Below are 18,210 nucleotides of genomic sequence, written 5' to 3' on the forward strand. Positions count from 1 at the left end.
CTTTCTTCAAGGAAGATTACTGACATAACTGCAACAACAAAAAAACCACAAACCCAAACAACCACCAAACCAAAAAAACCAAAACTACTCTAGAACCCATTACACTGCAATATCTATCAGCATCACTCCAAGTTCAGAGAACTTATTTGCCATAGCTTTAAAAATCTGTTTGAGTTTTTAAAGCTTGTAGGAAAAAAACATACAAAATCCTCAAGTCCAACAGTTAAAACAGCACTGCCATTTAAAAGGTAAATTCATGGAAACAATAGCTGTGAGGTAGTCATATTTTAACATCCTAGTCACATTTTCTTTTTCTCCTTTGCCTATGGGCTTCTTTGATTTCCCCGACATTATCTGTGGTGTAGCATACAAGCAATTCCTCCTCTAACTGAAGAGCTTTAAATATTATCTGATGATATCCAGCCAGGGATCTGTGTTGGTTTTGGCTGGGGAAGAGTTAATTTTCTTCATAGTAGCTAGTATGAAGCCATGTTTTGGATTTGTGATCAAAACAGTGTTGATAATTCAGGGATATATTTGTTATTGAAGAGTAGTGCTTACACAGAGTCAAGGTCTTATCTGCTTCTAGAACCACCCTGCTGGTGGGAGTACACAAGAAGTTGGGAGGGGACACAGCCAGAATAGCTGACTCCAGCTGACCAAAGGGATATTCCATACCGTATGACATCATGCTCAGCAGATAAAGCTGGGGGAAGAAGGAGGAAGGGGGAACATTCAGAAGGATGGTGTTCTGTATTCCCAAGTCACCACTGCACATGATGGAGTCCTGCTTTCCTGGGGATAGCTGAACACCTGCCTACCCATGGGAAATGGTGAATGAATTCCTTGTTTTGCTTTGCTTGTGTACATGGCTTTTCTTTCCCTATTAATCTGTCCTTATCTCAACTGATGTGTTTTCTCACTTTTACCCTTCTGATTGAAGCCCCCATTCCAGGGAAAAGTGAGCCAACAGCTGTGTGGTGCTTGGTTGTCAACTGGGGTTAAACCACAACAGTCCTTTCTGATACCACACGTGGGGCTTGAAGGGTTTGTGATAATGACAGATTGACTAGGATATGCTAGATCGAATTTATAGCTGTTATTGCTGTTTAGCTATTAATAGACAGGCTCCTGTGCTTGCCGTGGTACTTGTTTGCCTCACTGTATATTAGTCTACTGCTCATTAGTGGATGCTTTTTCATAGAATTATATAAACATTTAAGTTGGAAAAGACTTCAAAGATCATCGAGTCCAACTATTAACCTAACACTGATCAGTCCACCACTAAACCATGTCCTTAAGTGCCACATCCACACAGCTTTTAAATACCTCCAGGGATGGGGACTCAACCACTTCCCTGGGCAGCCTCTTCCAATGCTTGACCACCCTTTCAGTGAAGAAATTTTTTCTAATATCCAATCTAAACCTCTCCTGGCACAACTTGAGGCCATTTCCTCTTGTCCTATCCCTTGTTACTTGAGAGAAGAGATCAACTCTCACCTCGCTACAGCCTCCTTTCAGGTAGTTGCAGAGAGCAATAAGGTCTCCCCATAGCCTCCTTTTCTCCAGGCCAAACACCCCCAGCCCCCTCAGCCGCTCCTCATAAGACTTGTGCTCCAGCTGCCTTTCCAGCTACATTACCCTTCTGTGGACACACTCCAGCACCTCAATGTCTTTCTTGTAGTGAGGGGCCCAAAACTGAACACAGGATTCGAGGTATGGCCTCACCAGTGCCGAGTACAGGGGGACGATTGCTTCCCTGGTCCTGCTTCCCGCATTATTTCTGATACAAGCCAGGATGCCATTGGCCTTCTTGGCCACCTGGGCACACACTGGCTCACGTTCAGCTGGCTGCCGACCAGCAGCCTCAGGGCCTTTTCTGCCAAACAGCTTTCCAGCCACTCTTCCCCAAGCCTGTAGCGTTGCGGGGGGTTGTTGTGACCCAAGCGCGGGACCCAGCACTTGGCCTTGTTGAACTGAATACCATTGGTCTTGGCCCATCAATCCAGCCTGTTCAAATCCCTCTGCAGAGCCTTCCCACCCAACTTGGCGTCATCTGCAAACTTACTGAGGGTGCACTCAATCCCCTCATCCAGATCATCCATAAAGATATTAAACAGGACTGGACTCAATACTGAGCCCTGGAGAACACAACTAATGACTGGCCACCAGCTGGATGTAACTCCATTCACCACCACCCTCTGGGCTTAACCATCCAGCCAGTTTTTTACCCAGTAAAGAGTGCATCCATCTGAGCCATTGAGCAGCCAGTTTCTCCAGGAGAATGCTGTGGGAAACAGTGTTAGAGGCTTTACTAAAGTTTAGATAGACAACATCCACAGCCTTTCCCTCATCAACTAAGCAGGTCACCCTGTCAAAGAAGGACACCAGGTTACTCAAGCCTTTCATAAACCAATGCTGACTGGACCTGATCACCTGGTTGCCTCTGACATGATGTCACTCAAGATGATCTGCTCTATAACCTTCCCCAGCAGCAAGGTAAGACTGACAGGCCTGTAGTTCCCCGGATCCTCCTTCTGGCCCTTCTTGCAGATGGGCATCACATTCGCTAACCCCCAGTCAATTGGCACCTCTCCGGATAGCCAGGACTGCTGGTAAATGCTTGAAAGTGGCTTGGCGAGCTCTTCTTCCAGCTCCCTCAGTACCCTTGGGTGGATCCCATCCCATCTGGCCCCATAGACAAGTAGTGTAGCAGGTTACTGACCATTTCCCCTTGGACTATGGTGGCTTCATTCTGCTACTTGTTGCAGTGTGTTGCAACATCCTGTTTTAAACTTCCCAGCCCCTTCCCAGGTGTGGCAATACCCCTCTCCCTTCCCCCTCGCTCCCTTGCTGAGTGAGTTCTGTCAATCAGTTTTAACATTCCAGCAAGGCCATCGTGTGGTTGGTCAAGTTCAAAGGATGCAATACAGGCCTGGGGGTCATTGGCCTGTCTACGTGTCTCTCGTCCCCTGAGACCCTCCTCCTCCCACCTGGTTGGTGCTCACCTGTCCCTTCCCCTCCCCCTGTCCCTGGGCTTAAATTGATCCCCGACCATGTGCTCGGGATTCTGTTGGAGCTGTTACCTAAGATTCAGACGTCTGTGACCATGGAATAAACTCTGGATATTAACCCTCCGGCAGAATCCATCTCCTTTTCTCCTCACCATCGCTTGAAGCCTTTCCACCAGAGGTAAACTGAGTTTCTAGCCTTGCCTGGACTTGTTCCAGTGCCTGCTGCCACATACAGCCAGCCAAAGGTGTCTCTGAGGTGAAATACCACAGTTGCCGCCTTTGGCCAGCAGCAAGGGTCAGACAAGCCCAGGCACAATCTACCTGGTAATATTGGGATTCCTATTCCAATAGCTACTCATCCCTGTCAGGGAGCTGAGTACCTGGAGAACAACTGGTCTTACTATTAAAGACTGAGGCAAAGAAGGCATTAAGTATGTCAGCCTTTTCCTCATCCTTTGTCACTATGTTTCTCCCTGCATCCAATAAAAGATAGAGATTATCCTTAGCCCTCCTTTTGTTGCTGATGTATTTGTAAAAACATTTTTATTGTCTTTTACGGCAGTATCCAGATTAAGTTCTAGTCAGGATTTGGCCATTCTAATTTTCTCTGTGCATTACCTCACAACATCCTTGTAGTCCTCTTGAGTTGCCTGCCCCTTCTTCCAAAGTTCCTAAACTGTTTTTGTTCTGAGTTCCAGTCAAAGCTCTCTGTTCAGCCAGGCTGGCCTTCTTCCCCACTGGCTCAGATTTCAGAACATAGGAATGGCCTGCTCCTAAGCCTTTAAGATTTCCTTCTTAAAGCACATGGATGTGTCCTTCCTGGACTCCTTTGTCCTTCAGGACTGCCTCCCAACAGACTCTGTCAATCAGGCCCCTAAACAGGCCAAAGCCTGCCCTCCACAAGTCCAAGGTGGTAGTTCTGCTGACCCCCGTCCTTACTTCTCCAAGAATCAAAAACTCTTATCGTTTTGTGACCGCTGTGCCCAAGATGGCCTCTAACCATCACATCGCCCACCAGTCCTTCTCTGTTCACATACAAGAGGTACAGCCTCCCCTAATTGGCTCATTCACCAACTGTGTCAGGAGGTTTTCTTCCACACACTCCAGGAACCTCCTAGACTGTTTCCTCTTTGCTGTATTGTATTTCCAGCAGACATCTGGTAAGTTGAAATCCCACATGAGAACAAGGGCTAGTGATTCTCAGACTTCTCCCAGCTGTTTATAGTATATTTCATCTGCCTCTTCATTCCATAACAGACTCCCATCAGATCTGCCTTGTTGGCCTTTCCCCTTAATACTGACACTTAAATGCTCAACCCTATCAGTGCCATCGTTAAGCTCTAGACAATCAAAGCACTCCCTAATATACAGGGCTGCCCCACCTTCCTTGCCTGTTCCTTCTGAAGTGTTTATAGCCATTCATTGCAGCGCTCCAGCTGTGCGAGTCATTCCATCATGTGTCCGTGATGGCAACTATGTCATAGTTTTCCTGCTGCACAATGGCTTCCAGTTCCTCCCGTTTGTTGCTCATGCTGTGTGCATTGGTGTAGATGCACCTCAGTTGGACTATTCTCAGGCGCATCAGTAGTTTATAACACATCAATAACCCTTGTGTCTTTGCTGCCACATGGATCTCCATCCCCTACCTCCACTAAGACTGCAGACCAAAGGACCTCACTAGTTTCTTAAACACTGGCATGTTGCCTCCAGGCTTATCTCTAGTGAGCCTGGGTTTATCTCTTTCTCCCTTGCAATCTAGTTTAAAGCTCTTTCAATGAGCCTTGCTAACTCCTAGGCAAAGATCTTTTTTCCCCTTTGACACAGGTGTACCCCATCTGTTGCCCACAGGCCTGGTGTCACAGACCGACCCATGATCAAAGAACTCAAAATTCTGCCAGTGACACCAGGCTTGGAGCCAGGTACTGATCTTCTGGCTCTTTCTGTTTCTTCCCTCATCATTCCCTGTGACTGGAAGGATAGAGAAAAATATTACTTCTGCTCCTGATCCCTTAACCAGTCGTCCCAAGGCCCTGAAGTCTCTCTTGATTGCCCTCACTCAGACTTCCTGTTGCAACTTCATTGCTGCCTACCTGAAAACTTAATAATGGGTGATAATTTGAGGGCCGTACCAGGGTAGGAAGCTTTCTCTTCACATCTTTAACCTGGGTCCCAGGGAGGCAGCAGACTTCCCTAAGAAGTGGGTCTGGTCTGCGTATGGGGCCTTCTGTTCTGTTCCCTTCATAAGGGAGTCTCCTATGACAACAACCTGTTTACTTTTCTTTATGGAAGCGGTTTTGATGCAGGGCATAGGCTGACTTAACCTCAGCAACACATCCATGCTAGATGAACTATTGTCTTCATTATTGTTCAGCTCCACTTGCAGAGCCTCGTATCCATTATGCAATGGCACTTGGGAAGGTGGGGCAGTCACAGAGGAGATGCACTTGCTGCGCTGGGCAGGCACTTGCCTCCACTGGCCCCTATTCCTTATGTCACCATGTTCAGCTGGGAGGAGAGAGGATAGGGAATCCTCCATATCATGCACCCTGTCTACCTGTCAGGCCTGTCCCAGGGAAGGTAGGGTGCGATTCCAGTAATCTCTCTCTCACACTCCCTGATACTCCTCAACCTATTCACTTCCTGCCAGAGTTCTGCCACTAAGTAGAGGAGTTCCTTTACCTGGGCTCACCTCCCACAGGTGTGCTCACTACTGATGCCCAGTACTGGCATAAGAGCAGGGCACACCCTGCAGCCTGATACATGTTCCCACCGCACCTCTGGGCAGCTGTGTCAGTCACAGTGGGTACAGAGTTTAGAGAGGCCATAGCTTTCTACCAGGTAGTACGACTGCTCTCTGGAGCACCTCAAAGCATGTAGCCATGGATGAGCTCACAAAAGAGCAGGTACACCCCTGGAGGACCTGAAGCCATGGGTAAGGCTTTGTTGGAACAAGTATACCCTTAAGGGACTGCAGTCTGTGGATAAGTCCAAGCCAGAACAGGGGCAAGGAGAGGGGTTCATTGCAATATTAAACCCTAGAACCTGGTCCAAAGGGACCAGTGGTGGAGACTGTAGCGGAAATACCTTTAAAATGTTGCAACTTAATATTTGAGTTGCCTGTTATAGGAATTACTATAGCAGGAATCACCTGAACCAATGGAAGAGAAGTCTTACAAGAAGCAGTTGTAGTGCAGCAGTGACCTGACCTGAACTGACCTTGGTGCCCAGTAGCTGCATCCAACACAGCATTTCTGTCCTGAGTGACCACTATAGCAGATGGAGCCCAAAGTCATGGACTAAATGAACTCGGTAGACATTTGTGGACATTTTGTAGGGGTGGTTCATAGACTAAGGAAATGATAGGTGTATTGTATCAAATGATGGAAAGGGAGGTGGTTGTTAATGAGGATATATTGGCTAGTGTGGGACCTGACCATGATATAAATGGTATGGAATAAGGGGTGGAGGATGTGCTGGTTTTGGCTGGGATAGAGTTAATTTTCTTCATAGTAGCTAGTATGGAGCTATGATTTGGATTTGTGCTGTAAACAGTGTTGATAACAGAGGGATGTTGTTGTTATTGCCGAGCAGTGCTTACACACGGCCAAGGCCTTTTCTGCTTCTCACACCATCCCACCAGAGAGGATGCTAGGAGTGCACAAGAAGTTGGGAGGGGACACAGTCGGGACAGCTGACCCCAACTACACCAACTACCTGGAGATGGATGAACATCTGCCTGCTGATGGGAAGTGGTGAATGAATTCCTTGTCTTGCTTTGCTTGTGCACATGGCTTTTGCTTTCCCTATTAAACTGCATTTATTGCAACCCATGAGTTTTTTTCATTTTTACTCTTCGGATTCTCTCCCCCATCCCACCAGGGGAGGGTGAGTGAGCGGCCGTGTGGTGCTTAGTTGCCGGCTGGAGTTAAACAACAACAGGTCCATAATTTGTCTAACTTTTCTCACAATGAATAATGCCTATTAACACAAAATAATACCACTGACCTCTTACAAGATTAATCCCTTGAACTGGCACTACTAATTACTGAGATTCTGGCATTGCATCTCTAGCTTTAGGATGCAAGGAACATTAGAACTACAATATTTCTTCAACCAAAGACTCAGAATGCTATCATAATTACCTGCTACCCAGTGTTGTTACATAAATATAATCTCATATAATCAGCAATTATGATCCTCTGCTCTCCAGAGTTCCTCTTACATAAAAAGACAAGCAAAGTACTTCATCTACTGCCCCCTTCTCTTCCTGTACAGTCCAGGGTCAGTGCCTTTTCTTTAGATGCTTTTATTTGAAACAGTTCGAAACAGTTCAGCAAAGGGTGAAAGAGGACACCACACTCATCCTGTTGGACACCTGAAGTAGCCTAAAAGAGAGAGTTTGAGTACAATACAACCAGCCTTTTTTTCCCCCCTCTTTCAAAAAAATCTACTTGAAACTGGAAGGTAGGAGGCAATCTTCAGACACTTAAGCTTAAATTAGAACCTTCCTGGTTTTCCCTCACCCTTTCTGAATATACTCAAGAGACTGGTAGAAAAACCATACATACCTTACATATAATGAGAGAAAGAGACAATGTACAAGACTTAATTTTCATTTACTATTCACCTGTGTTGGTCAATTTACCCTATCCCAATTTTCATATTATGTCTTCCCTTTACACTGCTCTTGCATTGCTGCCCTCTTACAACCAAACTCTATCCTGTGGTGTAATTTGCTTCCCCCCCTTCTTCATTGATCAATGTGCTTCCAAGAGACCAAACATCAACAGAAACTATAAACACTGTCAAGATGAGAAATGGAAGAACTCTAGCTCTAAAACAATAGGGCAAGGCAAATTAAGCTACAGAATAAAGATGCTGTTAATATCATGTATACAGAAAGGGAACATTCAGTATTTGCTGTTGAAGAGCGTTTCTGCTCTTTTAAATACTTAATTCTGTTAGCCAAAACAGAACTCCTGCATTTGTAAGTCCCTCTTTCAAACATGTCATATAAGCCTTCCTTCTCCGTGCTTCAAACATTTTTTTACATTATAGATATAAAACCCAGTAAAATTGAAACAGCATTATTTGATAAAATATATTCTTTAAATAAGAAACCGTACATTACATACATGTGGAGAGTTTAGTTCAAGCATGGCTTAAAGAAAAAGGCCATGAAGGCATAAAGTTGAGAGAACAGTAAAAGGTAGTTGCAAAGCAGTTCCAAAAGCAGTTCCCAGGCTGATTTCTATAAACAATTAGGCTCTCTCATGCATCGCTTTATAAACAATAAGGTTCTCAGACAGTCTTCCCATAACAAGCAAAACACCCTCTCTGGGAAAAGATGGCACCCTGGGAACAGATATGGAAGTTTTGGGAACCTTTCATATCACAGTGGGAACACTGGTTCTGTTTTTAATAAACAATCATAGGTATTGTAAAACAAAGGGAGTGGTTAGAGTTTTCTCTGTTAGCCTATCATGAGCTTGGATTTTGTAATATGCACGAAGTTAATTAACACTATTATATAAAGTGGCTGATCGATCAATAAATCGGAGTTCGATGCATTAAAGGATGGTCGTCTCCCCTTCACTTCAATACATACACTGTACTTTGTTCAATTAGAAAAAAGCCACAAATAATACAACAACCAAACCCAAAACCAACAACACTAAACAAAGACAGGAATGCATGAGATTGTACAAAACAGTTACAGGACCATCATCACGGGACCATGGGAAAAAAAAAAAAAAGAAGCAAAAGTGATGGATAAAGCAAGAATGACCGCTTCAATGCTATTGAAGTGAGACTACTTCTCTACTATGCAAACAAATTAATGCAATGATGCTGAAGTTAACTGACAGTGCTAATCTACTGTAGTAGGCATGCAGGAATATATACTAAGAGTGAATAGCATGCTCTCAGGATGGGATTTCTACATGAAAAATTATCATTTTATGTATGTTGGCAAACCAATGTAAAGTCTGCAGAGAGCATCTTCCAGGATATGTAGTAAATAAACTTCTCACACCCCCAGCCTTTGAGTCAAATAGTTGCATTTGTACAGCAGCATATGGGAAATCTGACTTGGTATGAAAGTTTGATACTGTCTCTGGATATTCTCATTATATTTAAGAGCAATTTAAGAGAGATCCACAAAAGCAATATTTATTTTCAAACTATTTTACAAGAAAAGCAAAATAGCTTACTGAGACTACCAAGAAATAATTGCTTGCACCTGCTAATTTTTCAAATCCCAATTGTGGTAGTGCTTCCCCCCCCAGCCACACTATGATCTGAGAAATGCTCGTTAGGCCTTGGCCTTGATGAACAGCACCTGGACTAAGCTCTTCTTGAGCTTATCAGAAACACTGTCTGCTCCCAGGAACTTGTGCTGTCTAACAAGCTCCTGTTTTTTAACAGCCTTGGAAACTTATTTTTCTTGCCTGAATTACAACCCAAATGGAATAACACTTTTGTTATCAAACTTTCAAAGAAAGTTACTGACCCGAATTGCAGACAGGATGGAAAATTACTATGACTAAAGCCCACTCTCTTGTGGCCCTATAAACACCAGTCCAAAATGAGACCCTTTGAGCTCTCTTGGACTGCAGTGGGCTGTGACCAGCAACCTCCCTCTGAGTGGGGCCTCTGAGAGCCAGTGAACTCTCAAGTTTGCCATACTCGGAGGACTGCCAAATGATGATGGATCCTGGGCTGATACCCCCCCACTCCTCAAGGCTCAACCCTTTGCCCATTGAGAAGATGCAAGCGCATCCAAAGTGAGTACTTCACTGAATTCAAGGGGAATTTTTCACAGGTAGCTTGTACAGACTCTTTATGTCTGTGCGCATGCAAGTGTGAATATGCTACAGCAAGTGTACCAGGAATGCTGCTCTCCTAGATTCTTAAGCACATTAGATTTGTAAGTTAGGCTTATAAGTGAGTTACTGTTGTGCTTATACTAAGTTCTATAGAATCTCTTGTTAATTTGTTTAAATTACGCTATCAATTAGGTGCTGTTAAGTTTAGGTGCTGTTAAACCTTTAGGCCTAAACTGTTGGTCAAGTCCAGGGCTAAGTTTAGCAAGGGGGTCCACTCTGAACCTTGTGATTCAATGGGAGGCTCTCCCTCATTCCTTTATTATCCTTACCCAACCTCCACATACATAATTTTTTGTTGATTTTAGTTTTAGATTGATTTATTTTAGATTATAGTCCAATTTTTCTCAGTGTGCTTTAACCATCTAGTAAGTAGTAGAGTCAACCTTGACAATGAACTTTGTTGTGCTTTTGCTTTTATATTAAACCTGATATCGTTGCCAGTGATTCTTTGAGTGACCTGACACACTCATTTGTGACAAATGTCTATGGAATAAAATCAGAGTATGCTTTGGGGAGATGACAGGAGAGACAGACTTCAAGAAAAACACCACTGGCAAACATTAAAAACAAATGTTCTGTCACAGGGTCACTAGTTCTTTTCAGTAGTTTTAGGTTTAGCTTCACTAGCTTACCTCTTAAAAAAAGGTCCCCCTGATCAGAAGACACAACTAGGAAAAGTCAGCTAATTTATACAAGGCACTAGGAAGAGAAACTTCATGACAGACAGTTATACAAGCCATGCTGCAAAAGCACTGTTAGAGCATTTAGACCCCTGTATAAGGTCTATGTTGATAAAGGACCAAAGAGAGGATAATTTATCACTGCTGATTTAGAGGGCATTCATTACATTAAACTACCTTAACAATCCCCCAATTAAAACCCAACCAGAAACAGTATTATTTTGAGCAAAATAAAAGTTTAACCCATTAAAACCAGAAAAGATTAATTCCTGCAAGGTCTTTGAAAAGCATCTGAGATGACAGTCCACCCTATCTTAATAAACAAGAAGTCCAAGGAAGGTCACGCATTTGAAGAGCCCCTTCCAGAATGAAGTAACAGACACTAAATGCCAAGCTCTTAAAACTGAAAGTTTGTAAGTAAGTTTATTTAGGCAAATACAATTCAAGTGGGCTTTTGTTTTATTAAAAAAAAAAAAAAAAAAAAAAACAGAACTACTCAATCTGATTTATATGTGTGAAAGATATTCATCTTATTCATCACCACTAATATAAAGCAAAGGGAACAAAGAGTATCAAGTTTAGGCTACCAAGAAGTGTTATTTCCTGTCCTCATCTATTCTGAAATACAAAGTCTTTTCCTTTTCCCTGACTTTGACAACTCAAATTCATTTCTTGCCAATTAAAAATAAAGTAGGATGCTGAGACACAAAGACAAAACTAAAACACCTTCCTCCCCCAACCCCCTTCTTCCCAGGCTCACTTTCACTCCTTCATTTCCAACTTTCTACCTCTTCCCCCACACTTCAGGGGTGGGGAGAGAATCATAGAATGATTTTGGTTGGGAGGGACCTTAGAGATCTTCTAGTTCCAACCCCCTTGTGGAATGGGAGGTTGCAGTCAGTTCTTAAGAGCTTATCTGCCACTCCTTCCTCTTCACACTTTTTCCCCTGCTCCAACATAAGATATCTCCCACAGGATAGTCCTTCACTAACTGCTCCAGCATGTGTCCTCTCCGTGGGGTACAGTCCTTTGGGAATGGACTGCTCCAGTGTGGGTCCCCCAGGGGCTGCAGTTCATGACAGAATGCTTCCTCCTCTCCAAAGGTGCACTCTCTAGAGGCTGCAGCTTCCTCCAGGGCACATCCACCTGCTCTGTCACGAGGCACTCCATAAGCTGCAGGATGGTTATCTGCTCTGGAGTGGTCTTCTCCACAGCCTGTAAAGAAATCTCTGCTCTGACACCTGGAATACCTCCCACCCCTCCTTCACTGACCTAATTGTCTGCAGAGCTGTTTCTCTTGCATTTTTCTTCCTCATACCTACCTCCCTTCTCACCTACACACACCGCTGCACAGCCTTTCTTAGATGTTATCACAGAGGTGCCCCAGCTTCACTGATTGGCTTATGTTTGGCCAGTGGTAAATCTATTTTGGAGCCAGTTGGAACTGGCTTTGTCCAGCACAGCAGAAGCCCCATGTCTCTTCTGATGAAAGATGCCTCTGCAGTCTCCCCACTACTAAAACCTCAACGCATAAACCCAATACACACTCTCTCTACATATGCACTTTTTCCTTTTTTTTTTCTAATTTGTATTACATACTTGTGCCAAAAATAAACCAATAGATGAAAATACTTCCCTAATTATGCTTGTAGAATCTTTGTTTTTAACTCCCACTTAGGTTTCTTGAAAGCAGGAACTTAGAATAGTGGCTTTCAACTTATTTTTTAATCTTCTGTGGAAGGTATGAGTTTATACAGCAAATTCAAACTTGCTGACAAAGAGCTGGCTTTACTTAACCATCTTTTATGGTCCACAGACTATTGAATCAACAAAGCAAATTCAATCCACAGAAATTAGTGTCTTGCACTAACATCAGCTTTCAAGAACATAAACAATGGTAAGGGACCTTGGTGCAAGAAGCCACTTTCTGCTTACTGGAAAAAAGAAGTACAATCGCACCCCAGCCAGCTACTTTCCTTATAACCTCTACTGAGCACACTCTTTTTTTTACCTACAGAGAAGTAAGGTCCATTCAAGAATTTCTTGATAGCAAATGTCAAGCACACAAATAGGTTTTCCAAGATCTGTCTGTGAATTAGGCTACAGGGTTACTGAATGATACAAGCATAAGGGGAAGAACATTTAACATTTTAAAACTTTTTTAAAGCTTTAAATTGTGTTCAGCAGCAAATTTAAGATGCATAACCAAGTCTTATTTCAGAGGCAACTATCATGTTTTAAGTAATTTGTATCTTCCTGATATTTGCTTATAATAGTTGTCTGAATACTTTTTTGATATTTAGTTGGTTTAGTCTTATGATAATTGCTACAGCTTTTGAGTAACTTTGTTATACTGGTATTTACAAGTGGTCATAGTTTGGTATGCAGTATTATTCAAACATTGTTTTTAAGAAGTTTTTTACTACTTTAAATGAGCTACCTAGCTAAAGTCATCAGGGTTGTCCCCAGTAAGTTAATGCTTACTGAATGTCTTTAGTTATAACTCTCTAAAATTTCAAAAGTCTAGCTTTGGTCACATTTTTATTTTGTTCGTGTTCCTCTACTCAACTGACAAAGGTTATTGTTGGCTTTGGTTGGAGGGGGGGTTTGTTTGGTTTTGGTTTTTTGGTTTCTTTTTAAATGTAAATAATTGGGAATATTTTGCCACTTACTAGAAGAAACCTAAAATTTGTTTACTAATGTTGTGGTTTGAGAGGAAGTGAGTTTTTTGAGATGCTGTGGTCAAACCAATAGGTGCTCAGATTTGAATATTGGCACCTGGTGTGGCCACTGAGGACATGGATACACCTCTGAGAACACGGGGTTAAAAGCAGAGAACTCCCAGGAAAACTTTCTCTTGGTTCCGTTCAAGGAAAGGTTCAGACCTCCCCCTGCCCAGCCGGCAGCTGGGCAGGGGAGGGGAAACCATGCGGCCGGGTGAGGTAGGCCTGGGCCCTGAGGATGGAAGGGTGGAGGAGTACCAAGAGACATCAGGCAGCCAGCCACCTCCCCCCCAGGGAGAGGGAGAGAGAGAGAGAGCCTGTGCCACCTTGAAATTTGATTGCATGCTAGCTGAGAAGGAGAAGGGGGGGTGGATGTGGTGAGAAGGTGCCCAGCAGGGCAGCCAGAGTTCTGGACAGGCAGAGCCTGAAGTTTTTAACCCTTTTCTTGGATGATGGAAACCTTACAAATGCTGATCCTCCTGGAGTTGAATGAAAAGAGAGATAGAGATAAGAGGAAATGGGCCACGAGAGAATTGAAGAAGAATCTTAGGTGGGAGGAGGTGATGGAGTGGCCTTTGGATGGACTTTTCTTGTATAGCCATGGACAGAACCATTTTTTCCTGTGACACAGAGACTACATTTAGGGGGAGGCAATGGCTCGGAGCCAAGGGAGTGCAGCGATCTTATGTGAAGGAGTGCATGAACAGAGACAACGGGTGAGGAGGGTGGTTGGTGCCCTCAATCTTCAGTGGAGGAGAAGATCTCTCTTCTTGAGACCCCTTGCCCCAGGGGGTGAAATTTGGGGGGGGGCAGGTGTCCCGAAAGTGAGAGACTGTGCTCTTTTTTGGAACTGGACAAAGCACCCTTAAAAGGAAAACCCTAGAAGCAGCTCTGGTCTATGCGCAGTGGTGAGAGCACTGGACATGGAAGGAAGATGTCACAATGGCAAATGATCTCTGGGCGGTGCCACGTGTGACATGGAAACACAAGAGGTCTCAACTGTGTTTCCAGGGGAAGCCTATGGCACAAGGGGGACTCCTCACTCCTTGATGAACTGAGAATTGATTATCTAAAGGGTGGTGATGGACTGAGAGTTGGTGATCTGAGGGATGGATGTATTGGAAATTTGGTGGGGGGAAGAGGAGTGTTTTTGGAAGGTTTTCATTATTTCTGTGTGTTTTCTTTTTACATGTAGTTGTAGGTTAATAAAGTTTTTCTTCTTTATTCCTAAGTTGGAGCCTGCTTTGCTCTATTCCTGGTCACATCTCACAGCAGACACCAGGGAGAATGTATTTTCATGGGGGCGCTGGCATTGCGCCAGCATCAAACCGTGACAACTGACTAAACAAGTACCATCTTTACTAGAAGTAGAAATCACAACAAAGAAAGTTTACAAATTATTCACAAGATTTAAAGTTTACTGACTTTCTAGAATATTTCTAGGTATAACATCAAAGCTTGACATGAACAACTTCTCTGTATTTTTTTAAGTTTCTTTAGTTTTACTGTTCATAGGTTTCCTACAAATTTACACCTAATATCACCTAAACACTTCTCTCTTCCCCCTTCTTCCCACCCCATTACTCACACTATGTTACATGCAAGCTTAATGGCCAGCATGTGCTTAATGATCAGCTGGCCATTATGTTCTTGGATTTTTTTCACTTGGGGCAATAATGCAACTGGCTGTTTCCATAAAGCCCACAGAACTCAGTTTTCTTTATGACCTCTGATTCATGAAATCAACTAACAGGTTCAACAGGCTGTGATCAGAAAGAGAAGGCAGTCAAGACAGATGGGTAGACTGACAGCATGATCACAACAGCTTCTATTTGTAAGTTTACCTTGCCTTATTAAATCTGAAGCATTCATCATATTCCCAGTTTTAGAAATGTTAACTTCCTAGTGCAGTAGATACTTATTCTAGAACACTTCTAAGTTGAACAAGAATTCAATTCCACCCCTACAAGTTCACTGTTATCCTTATCTTGCAGCAGGAAAGTTCTAACCAGGCTTTTCCAACCAAGTGAACCCTTTACACATCCTAGAACACCAGCACTGACATAAGAGGATTGGATTTTTTTTTTTTTTTTATTAAGATAACTACTGGGAAAACTGTACTTTCACTTTGGAAAACAAACATGAAGTTAACACTTTGCATTATAATGCTTTGACAACTCAATTTAAAAAAAAAAAAAAAAGGAAGCTTCACTAGAATTAACAGTCCACTGTTCCAACTTTAGAGATAGCATAGTTTAGGGTTTATACAGCACATATTATGCATGCATGCCATGCGCTCTATAGATGGACATGAGTTTTACATTATCATTTCAATCTAATCCGTTTCGGCTTTTGACACTTCAGACAACTTTTGAGGAAAAAGTGTGTAATGCCGATAGAGCTTAAATAGAATTAAAACTGTATTGTGTAAGGTATATACACGATTACTACAGTCATTAAATTAAACTATCTGATTTTAACAAGCAGATTAAGCATCTGTAAAAATGCATGGTCAGTCCACTTGCTCACCAGGAAGCTTTAGCACAAAGTTAAAATGGAAACCAGTTCTAAAAAACAAAACACAGGAGAATATGTAACCAAGGACTGAAAGTGCTTACCTTGACTCTCCACTACTGTTTCTTACATCTTCGTCACTGTGCCCATTCATTGTAAATATTAACAAGTTTAAAAGATAAATAGAAGTCCACTCAGGTTAGAAAGCAGATGCCAAGAAATTACTTCTCGATACTCTCTTTTCCAGATGACTCAAATGTTCTCTGCAAGATTTTTCCAAAATTGCCTAAAGTAGTAAAGAAAAATGTTGACATAATTTGAAATATTTGACAGTTGCAACTGAAAGATACTGAAAATAACTTATCCTGTAATAACACCACCAAAAGGGAGTATCTATCACATCTGGCATCTTCTTTCTAACTGAAAAATAGCTTTTGGTATGCCATAGTCCTGTGTTAAGAACAACCTGATCTTACTTTTAAAGGAAAACAGCCTCCCCAAACACATAAATAAAAATTATAACTATTAATGCTCTAAGATATGATTAGCAAAATCATTTTGTGCACAAAACACATATCATAAGCAGTTCTAGACACAAAGTTTACATTCTGTTGGGGGTAGAGTCAAGAAAATAGACTGTCCCATTTTTTAAAAATGGCTCAACAACATCATGCTAACAAGATGCCACAGATAAAGTGATCACTATTTCAAACATCTTCAAATCAGATCTCTACCGTGTCTGATGCACCTAGAAAAAGTTAGATTCACATTAAATTGAGTGCAAGTATAAACTCACTGGTAATAAGCCAAAGAGCAGCACCTCTCACAGATGTAGTGGTGTGAAAGCAATTAGGGGCCCGCCTGCAGGTTGCCTGCCTTGAAGTGCTCTCTAATACAGCCCAAGCTTCAACTCCTCATGGAGGTGGAGGCTGCTTCGTACCGGGATGGTAAAAGCCCTGCACTCAAGGACTATCTCAGACACCAGGGCCACTCCAGACAGCAAACAAAAGCAGTGACGGAAAAAAAAGTTATAGGAATGAGCCCTGTAACCCCAGAGAGGCCGCGAAGCTAGGCTGGGGCCTCCGCGGCGGCGAGCTAGGCAGCTTGGTGGTTCCTCGCAGATAGGCCGTTGGCTGCCCAATGAGGCCAAGATCCACGCTGGCTGCCCTCCCGCGCCCAGAGTACGAACACTCTGCCTCCTCTGGGACCGGTACTCCCTGGGCCCTAGGAAAGATCTTTAGTGGCCATGAAACTCTCCTTGTCGGCCACTCCCTGCTCTGCGACAATCCTCCCCAACCACCCGCACCCCGCTGTCGCGGCCTCCCGTGACTGACAGCTACCGAGGAGAGCCCAGGCCAGGGCTTCTTCCCTACCTCTCGCGAGTTCACCTCCCGCCCCAGAAAATGGCCCTCTGCTGGTAGCGCGACCTGCACAGGCGCTGCTCCTGGTCAAGGCTCCCAGGAAGTATTGGCAAAGCGGCCGCTGTCCTCTGAGCTCGCTTCTCCCAGCGCCCCCCCCCAAGGCCAGAGAAGAGCGAAGGCCTCCCAGCCAGTTCGTCACAGACTCCGCTAAGCCCAGCGAAAGAGGCTCAACCCCGACTGCCCACCTCAATTCTCACAGCTCCCTCCCTCCCTCTTCGGAAAACAGAGACCGGCTCCAGGAACCCAGCGACACGCTAAGCATCCAACTCCTTCTCAGCGCCAGTCACCTCTCCATCCATCTTTGAAAGTGGCAACCACCGCACAACTCCGGACCAGGGAAAGAGAAAGGAGCCATGGCGGGCCTCTGCCTACCTGCGTGTGTGCACTCGGCCAGACTTTCCTAGGTCTGCCCTGGTCCGAGACGGCGCTACACTCCACAAAGAGGTCTGTGCTGCAACCTGGGGTCGAAGACTGCTCCTGCGGCCAGTACAAGGCCTGGGCCGCCGGCTCTTTACAGCCCCACGCAGTGGGCTCGCCTGCAGCCCCCACCGGCTTGAACAATAGGGCCCCAAACCGGGTAGGGAGAACCTTAGTAAGTGCTCTGTTGCTCCGTCGCTATTTCTTACGTCCTCTCGACCACCGCCATCACGCTACCACTCCGCTCAACCTCCTCCTCCCTTAATTGGATGGAAACCCTGGGCGTGATGTCAGTCCTGCGCCCTGGGACAGAGCGAGGAGGAGGAGCAACAGTCGGGAGGGAACAGCGCCGCTGGGACATAGCGGCATGGCGGAACCCAAGCGGTTTCCTAGCTGCGCTGGATACTGCAGGGGCCGGAGGCAGTAGGAGCTCGCCTGCCCACCGCAGCAGCGAACGGACGCTGGGGCCGGTGCCGCTCCTGGTGCCCGCTTGCAGCTCTTATGTGAGGGGGTAGGGCGCGGCCCGGCCTGAGGGGCGCCCATGACTCACCCAG

General features: G+C 44.3%; 1 protein-coding gene across 5 annotated transcripts in view; it reads right to left on the bottom strand.

Moving 5' to 3' along the window:
• The window catches only part of LOC132086116 (chromodomain-helicase-DNA-binding protein 1-like), a 103,689-nt gene extending 85,785 nt beyond the window's left edge, over positions 1-17,904 (bottom strand). For all 5 annotated transcript variants that reach the window (XM_059491574.1, XM_059491576.1, XM_059491575.1 and 2 more), the window contains exons 1-2: positions 17,612-17,904; positions 15,923-16,104 (exon numbers count right to left, since the gene is read on the bottom strand). In XM_059491574.1, coding sequence (XP_059347557.1) covers positions 15,923-15,972 — 50 coding nt within the window. In that variant the 5' untranslated portion in view covers positions 15,973-16,104; positions 17,612-17,904. The remainder of the gene's footprint in view (positions 1-15,922; positions 16,105-17,611) is intronic.
• Between the last annotated feature and the right edge of the window lie 306 nt (positions 17,905-18,210).

Source organism: Ammospiza nelsoni, chromosome W, assembly GCF_027579445.1.
Source record: "Ammospiza nelsoni isolate bAmmNel1 chromosome W, bAmmNel1.pri, whole genome shotgun sequence".
Lineage (NCBI taxonomy): Eukaryota > Metazoa > Chordata > Aves > Passeriformes > Passerellidae > Ammospiza > Ammospiza nelsoni.